Source organism: Papilio xuthus, unplaced genomic scaffold (assembly GCF_000836235.2).
Source record: "Papilio xuthus unplaced genomic scaffold, Pxut_1.1 DF827570.1, whole genome shotgun sequence".
NCBI classification, from domain to species: Eukaryota; Metazoa; Arthropoda; class Insecta; order Lepidoptera; family Papilionidae; genus Papilio; species Papilio xuthus.
In genome coordinates, this window is record NW_013531079.1 from 2,969,412 (window position 1) to 2,977,871 (window position 8,460).

At 34.6% G+C, this 8,460-nt stretch overlaps 1 protein-coding gene across 1 annotated transcript in view; it reads right to left on the reverse strand.

The window, feature by feature from the left end:
• The window catches only part of LOC106118503 (uncharacterized protein C17orf104), a 10,299-nt gene extending 3,113 nt beyond the window's left edge, over positions 1-7,186 (reverse strand). Inside the window, exons 1-9 of the mRNA XM_013313162.1 lie at positions 7,041-7,186; positions 4,175-4,260; positions 2,965-4,013; positions 2,488-2,593; positions 1,687-1,909; positions 1,059-1,261; positions 595-734; positions 362-516; positions 12-89 (exon numbers count right to left, since the gene is read on the reverse strand). Of these exons, the coding sequence (XP_013168616.1) occupies positions 12-89; positions 362-516; positions 595-734; positions 1,059-1,261; positions 1,687-1,909; positions 2,488-2,593; positions 2,965-4,013; positions 4,175-4,260; positions 7,041-7,103 (2,103 nt within the window). The 5' untranslated portion in view covers positions 7,104-7,186. The remainder of the gene's footprint in view (positions 1-11; positions 90-361; positions 517-594; positions 735-1,058; positions 1,262-1,686; positions 1,910-2,487; positions 2,594-2,964; positions 4,014-4,174; positions 4,261-7,040) is intronic.
• Between the last annotated feature and the right edge of the window lie 1,274 nt (positions 7,187-8,460).

The following is an 8,460-nucleotide window of genomic DNA, read 5'->3' on the forward strand; positions in this document are numbered from 1 at the left end:
TTAGTGTCAGCAGCCTTGTTGGAGTTGACATCTGTCGCGAGCTGCTTCGGAGACTGCGTCTGAGATGTGCTTTGACTTTGGTTCTCACTCTGTAAGGAAATATACGGAGTTAAAGTGATTTTTACTAAGTAAAAAATTTTATATACGAACTTTTCTCACTTTTTAACAGACTACTGTATACTCTGTGTCAATGTACGCTGACCTTGTTGTGTACCGGTGTCTGCAGCGTGTGAGGTGCGTGAGGCGTGTGAGCGTGAGGTCAGCGTGAGGTCGCACCATATGGTGCAGCGGGCACGCCGCGCGCTCTCGCCTAGTTGCTTCACTGCCTCCGCTAGGTTTGTTGTTGTACTATCGAACTGACCTTGTTGTGTATCGGTGTCTGCGGCGTGTGAGGCGCGTGAGGCGTATGAGGCGGCGCGAGGGCGACGGTCAGCGTGAGGTCGCACCACATGGCGCAGCGGGCGCGGCGCGCGCACTCGCCTAGTTGCTTCACCGCCTCCGCTAGGTTTGTTATTGCTGAAATGTAATATACAAGATTAATTATTAGTTCAAAAATGTAGTATTTAATAAAGATATAAGGCGTGTATAACTCACGGTCTTGTCGCGGGTATCTGGCGTTGGCGTGCTGCGCGTGCGTGGTATGCGGGGCGAGCTCGCGTCGTCGCGCCGCTTGCACCGCGGCTACAGCGCTGCGCCACGCCAACATAGCGCTCTCTACCTCACTGTGTGGTGCGCTACGAGACAGTACAAATACATACTCCATTAATCACGTAATATTCGAAAGATCCGGAAAAAATCTCGAAGTACAGAAAGATATGAGAAAAAAATTATTAACAATATAATACTAGCTGTTGCCCGCGGCTCCGTCCTCGCGAAACGAAAAAAAAACTGCATTGGTAGCATATCTGTTCTTTCAGACTATGTTCTACATCTATACCAAATTTCAGTGACATCCATGCAACCGTTCTAAGGTTACCTTCAAACATCCATCCATACAAACATTGGCATTTATAATATAAGTAAGAAGTAAGATAACAAAATATGTACAACAAACTTACATTTCGGATACATTTTTGACATCATCACGCCAAGTGCTAGGATCGAAGTTATTCGGATCCATTCCATTGTCCCTCTCTTTGTCGCACACGTTCTCCTGTCCGCGCTTCAATACTGTTATCTTTGGATCTTCTTGTTTATGTTTCTTATTATGTACACAAACACTTGCACGCAATGTTTCCATTTTACCCATCAGTGTTAACACCTGTAATCATTTATAACAATTATAGTGGGTTTCTGAGACAAAAAATCTATCAGGGATGATATGTTTTTTATAGACATTTTGGTCTCGGTAATCAAGAGTAAGACAATATAATGCATTTTAGAGTTAAAAAAACTAAAAAAAAGGAATAAAGCTAATCAACACAATCCACAATTTAATTGAGAAAAATAAATTTAAAGTGTTCTTTCTTTTGAATTTTTTCTTTGTTATATTAGCAGACAGTCGCCCGCGACTCTGTCTGGATCTTATTAAAAAAAAAACTTAATAAGTAGCCTATGTGTTCTTCCAGACTATGTTCTGCATCTATGTCAAATTTCATCAAGATCCGTTGAACTGTTCCGGAGATACCTTCAAACATCCATTCATCTAAACATTTGCATTTATAATATTATTAAGATTTTCAATACCTTAGTATGTTCCCTCAGCATATCCACAGTGAGCCTGTCGACTCGTGTAGGGCAGGGTGGGAGACGCGGCACGGGTATGGAGTTGGAGGAGGAGACTGCGCGGCCAGGGTAGGCGAGGGCGAGGCGCGCCTCCGTCCTCTTGCGTTCCCTTTCCAATTGCTTCCATTGTTCATAGCACATCTCTAACCGGGCGTGTAGTATGGCTGATGGTGTTACTGTATGCCTAATCAAAAATAACTCGTTTATATATCTATATTTTATTGTTGCGTCGGTGGCTCAGGGGTTTAAGCACTTGACTTGCAATCTGCAGGTCTTGGGTTCGAATCCCGCCATGTACCAATATGTTTTTTGATTTCCGATTTACATATGTACATTATCTGACGTTCTTACGGTTAAGGGGACATCGTGCTGTAACCTGCACATATCTGAGAAGAAATTCAAAGATATTTGTGAAGTCAACCAAACCGCACTTGATCAGCATGGTTGACTATGGCCTAGTTACCCCTAACTTAGGGTATGCTCCGAGCCCCTCGGTGGGGACGTATAGTAAGATGATGATGTCTATTTTGTAGTATCCATTTTATTTGTCCTTGAGTGTAAATGTTGTGAAACATGTTTGAAATCCGTTCTGAAGATAAAAATCTTTAAAACAAACATCCATGAATCCAAATGTTGGCATTAAAATATCAGTAAGACTTATAAATTCCAAAGTTCAACGCATTTCATAATCGCGATTCAAATAAAATAATATTTCGATACAACGCCATCTATTGACAAAAGACAAGCAATTGGACAACTTACTTCATGCTCCTCAATATATGGTATGGTGTCAGTGGTAAGTCGACCATGGGAGATGACAGTACGGTCTGAGGAACCGGTGGGCTAGGTCCCAGTAATGCACCCACTCCTAAAAATAAAAACTATATTTGTAACCGTCAAATTGTAAATTGACTTTGTTAAAAAACTAGCTGTCGCCAGCGTGGAAGTAAAGAAAAAACTTAATAGCCTATGTGTTCTTCCAGACTTGTTCTACATCCATGCAAATTTCAGCAGACATTCTGGAGCATCCATCCATCCAACTAACCACTTGCATTTATAATATTAGTAAGATTTGTCGATTTGACTAAAACAATTTGTAGCCAAAAGTTTTATCTTATACACTTTACAAGAATAATTTTACTCAAGAATTTATCATAAAATGGTAATATTGTTTAAAATTGTATTTACTTTGTGAAAATGGCTGCTGTTTTTTTTTTAATAAATAAATAAATAACTCACCCATATTGAAAGGAGTATTTTCATGTAGAAACGATACATCCACATTTAATGGATTAGGAGGAGGTCTGTTCCTCATGATAAGCATTTGTCTAGCTATATCCTGGTTCTGTCTGAGTAGCGCAACCTGTTGGGCATTCTCACGACCCATGTTATCGAAACCAGGCCTCTCTAAATTGCCATTGCCTTGGAAACCTTCCCGTTGCATCATATCACGACGTACAAAATCCTGTTGATGATATCCATTCGGTTTGAACATTGGATTTGCTTGAGTTTGATTCGAATAATAATTCTGATCGATTCCCTCGTTCGATATATTGTTGAAATAGAAATTTTCACCATTGTAAGTTTTGTTCGGATAATTTCTATGAAAAAACATCTTGTTTCTTTCCTCTTGTAGTTTGAATTCATCATTTTGATATTGTGTGTTAATATCGAATTTACAATCGCCTAACAAATCATCACGATTTCTTTCCAATAGGCTTAGCTGGTTCAAATAGGCCAATAATTCGCTTGAATCGTTTTGATCCTTTACATAAGTATTATCATATTTATTCAGATATCTTTGTGTATTGAATGAATTGTCAAAATTTGTATAATTCATATCTAGATTAAGACTGTTTGGTCTGTTATAATTGGTCGAGAATATGTTCGTATCGTTCAAAGAATTTCTTTGGCTCGGTTCGAAGTAGTTGTAAAATTTATCATCATATTTACTAGGATTAGTAAACTGCGCTCCTCCAATCTCTTGTGCCGCTAAACGTAGTAGATTCAGTTGTTCCGGTGTAACCGTTTCCGCACTCGCGTCCCCTATGGGATCCAAACCCAATAGTCCCGTCACATCATTATCTGGATACACAAATCCATTGGTGTTGAATCCATTCTGTTGGAGATTGTAGTTGAATCCATTCTGATTGGTCGGTGAGTAATTGAATAGTGAGTTTTGGTAAGCATTGAAATTAGACGGTGGTATGTATGATGGATTTGTGGGTTCATTTTTCGGGAATTGATTGACGACCGGTGTACTTGTTATGGGTTTATCTGACGTGCAGCTGTGAAAATAAAAGTACTCATAAGTCTAAAACACTGATACCACTAATACTTTTTCACTATCTGTGGTAGACTGCTTATTTAACATAAACTGTTATGTGGGGGACTTTCCGATCATATAACTTAGTAATATAGAATATATGAAGTTAATAAAATGACATACCTAGGTGTGTCTGATGGTCCGGTCTCATCCAAGATTTTGGTGATGAGATCACGGACCATCGAGTTCTCTTCCATAATGCGCTCCGACTGTAATAAATAAATAAATATTCAATAACCTTAGAAGTCTGAAGACAGAGCCATGTATAGTCCTTTTTTTATTTTTATTCTTAAAGCCAAAGTTTTTTTATTTGAATGTTATATTAATATAGGTCCATGGTCTCTGCCTACCCCTCTGGGTTACGGATGTGAGTTATGTTGTTATTTTAAGTAATTGAATTTAATGATCACTTAAGTAGTGTCTTAGTGTAGATCAGTGGTTCCCAAACTTATTTTGTCTACTGCCCACTTAAATATTTTTTAGCGCCCCCATATTTTCACATATTTAAAAACCACTATAACTTCAAATTAAATTAATTAATTATTGTGACATATATATGTATATTAACAGAGAATTCTAGACGAAACTTTTACTAAAACCCGCAACTTCAAACCTGCAGCGCACACAAGGGGGCATTATCGCCCACTTTGGGAAAGACGTGTAGATTCATGAGAATGTGGAATTCTTAGTAACCTATTCATTACCTAGTAAATGAAATTTTGCTTATATTAAACTATCTGTCGCCTACGACTCTGTCCACATGGAATACCATAAAATCTTAATTAGTGCCTGTGTTCTTCCAGACTATGTTCAATATGCATGCTAAAATTCTTTACTTGAGATATCTTCTAACACACATCCATCCAAACATTCACATTTATAATATTACTAGGATGGTAAAGCATGCAAAACCATAGCTCAAAGCTAGTGAATCTCACTTTAGTATTATATTTGCATGTGAACATATTTAAAAAAACAATAATATTAAACTTGAATAGAACAGTGCATTATTTAAATAAATACACATTATTTGTTCAAATAAATTATTCAACACCAAAATGATGGCCTCATACCTTTTCATGTCATTATTGAACTTATGCTTATTGAAATATAATATGTCATCATTAAATTAAAACAATCCATTTAAATAAAAGTGTATTTTTGTATGTTTGTTGTCTATGCCTTTTTAAACATGCTTTGAAGTATGCTATTAATAAAAATAAGTTAAAAAAAAACACTTTTTAACCTTTAACTGATATTCAACACTATGGCAACTTTTATAAGACTATTGCAAATTCCTATATTAAATTATTCCTTACCCGAATAAACAGATCTACAAAATCAGTCCAGCACTTTACAAGATCAAACACACATTCACAAAATAAATATTTATCTATCTGATAGTTTCTATTGTCGAAACCGAAACATTTGTGTGTCCATCCAGACATATAAGAATACATATACCCAAACCTAACTGAACAAAATCATTTGATCATGAGGAACATTAATGATATCTCAGTTGCTAAGTTTGACAAACCTACTGCTACACTACATTTCCCATTCAATCTTACTATAATATTATAAATGGGAATGTTTAGATGGATGGATGTTTGAAGATATCTACAGAACGGCTCAAGGGATCTTGCTGAATGACATCGGTGTAGAACATAGTCTGGAAGAACATGTAGGCTACTAATTGAGTTTTCTTTTTAATTCCATATGGATGGAGGCGACAGTCATTAATAAAGATTTCTTGCTTATTAATATTTACTAGTGAATGTTAAGTAACTTTGTATTTTATTAACCAACTAGCTATTGCTTGCTATATCATCAGTGTTGAGTTAAATAAAGGAGAAAATAGCCCATAGAACACCCTAGTGTATAATAAATTTCCCTTAAAAGTCTTGTCGAATAGGACCAGCCTATTTAGAGAATATCCAAAACAAACTGTTTTTCATTATAACTAACACAAACAGACTATGTGTACAAAATTAAAGATTTATTTTAAAGCCACTCCTATTTTTTATACTGTATAGATATAGATATGCATAGACAGTTTCCATCAGCAGTTTTACTTTATTTATTACATTGTTTAACTTAATAATTTAACGTAATAATTTGTAAGCTCATTGAATACTTAATGAAGTAAAATATAATAAACAATTTAATTTTCTTTGAGTTATATAGCTTAAAAAGTCAGTACATAGTTCAGGATTTCATTAAATATATAGTGTAAGGAAATCATTCTGAAATTCATACTTGAAGTTCTATTTTATATATTTACCAATAAGATTTTAAACTTTATAGAAATAATTGTTTATTGTCATATTTCTAATTATTGATTAAAAAGTGATTGTATTTCATCTAAGACATTATGAATAGAAAAATCACGTTTCAATACTGCATGTGACCTTTTTAAGTTCAAAGAAAAAAACAAGAAATATGGTGCAACCAATATTTGAATACAAATCTGTTTCATATAATTACTAAAGGAACAACCGTACGAAATGAACTGTTTCTATTTTGTCTCGTAATTGTGAAGGACATTTGAATATGTAAAAATTCACGGAGAAAGTAAATTCCAACCCTAGTTACTGCCTACCTAATTCATACCCACATATGTGATAAAAACAAAGTTTTAGTTGAATAAAACGATTATGAATAGAATTATAACATAAGATGAACTTATCGACATTACCTGCGGTATTGTCCTTTAAAGAACAAGCTACATAATTCTATAAATATTGTATGTAGTGTTTCGATGTCACCATTATCTCGGCAAAATTTTAAGTCGTGTTACAACTGTCCACGCCTATGGGAACCTTTTATTGACAAACATCACTGATTTATCTCACATATGGTCACAGTATACACTTTTTTTGCTTATATTTACGACATTTTCCCGGATTTTGGGGTCAAACTGACAGCTAAATACGACATTTCTAACACCCATACAAAACGCACTTTGGAACAACACTTCGATACTTACCTCAGATTCATTTTCAACGGCTTTGTACGCGTTACTTATTTGACATAAATCACTGAATGCCATTTAAACTTAAATATTATTTCTTGCCACGGTACATAGGAGCTACGAGTGCTAAGCCATTTTTTTCATTGACCTACATGTGTATATATCGCGCTTATAGCTCATAGCACTGGTGTTGCCGTCATAAATGAATCGGAATCGACTAAAATATTTGCAAAATAATATAAAACAATTGATATTACTTACGTGATGCATGCAAAATAAAATCAATAACCCAGGGCAATCTACTTAACTTCGTAAAAATCTAAGCCTTCTTTTTTTTCTATTCAATTTTCCCGCCTTTCCTTCAACCCATAGGTGCAAAGTTTTACAGCCAAATATTTTTTGGTAATATTTTATATTCAAAAACTGTTATTGTTAATAAATCTATTTTAAACTGTATTTAATGTTATTTTAACCATAATAAAATTTGTTGACAAACTTACAAGAACACTTTGATGTTGTCAAAATTTTACACAGCCCAAAAATTGATCTCTTGCAGAGTTTTCTTTAACAAACCCATATTTTGCATTTTTAATCAAGGATGCATATAAGTTTTAATATAAAATTCATTGGAATGTAACTAACACAATTTAATTAAATTGCTTAAATTCTATTTAAGATTGTTCAAATAGATATGCGGAAGCGCCATCTTACGAATGAATTCTACACCGACAACGAATGACATAAGGTGTAAGGGAAAATAAAACTAGATGGCCTAGAACTGATATTTAATCATTTCTTTACGATAAGATTTTTCTTCCTATTTTTTTCAATAGGTATAGTACATATTCATGTATCATATAATTCCGTGTATATTATTACAATATAAAATCGTTATATCTATGGTATAATCTATATTGACTTTCTGAGATACGGCTCTACAATAAAAATAGTAATTTGAATAATTCTAGATTTGATAATAAAGCATTAATTTTCTGTATAATTATTTAAAATCATCTATGTAAGAATTAGTCGATTAATCGACAAAAATCAATAGTAGGATACCTATACAGTTGAGTGATTCGATATAAAGTCTGATAGAACGTAAACTAAGTTACAATGCGTTGACCAAAGCGTTCAGAGATATGCACTGATATAATTGCACTGTCGAAACAATGCAATTGGAGTACAAAGGGATTTATCCGTACAGATTTCGTTTCACGCCCATGTAATTCCGAGCACGCGGTCATGCGATTAAGTTCGCTTTGATATCATTAACACTGGACGTGTAATTAAAGGAAAAAAAACAGTATTGAGTGTTATAGTAGTTTAATATCTGTATCGATTAAATTATCTATACTTTGCATATCTAATGTGGGTTTCTGGACAAAATCCCAGTTTAAAACACATTGTTTTCTCTGTTTTGTAAAATATAATG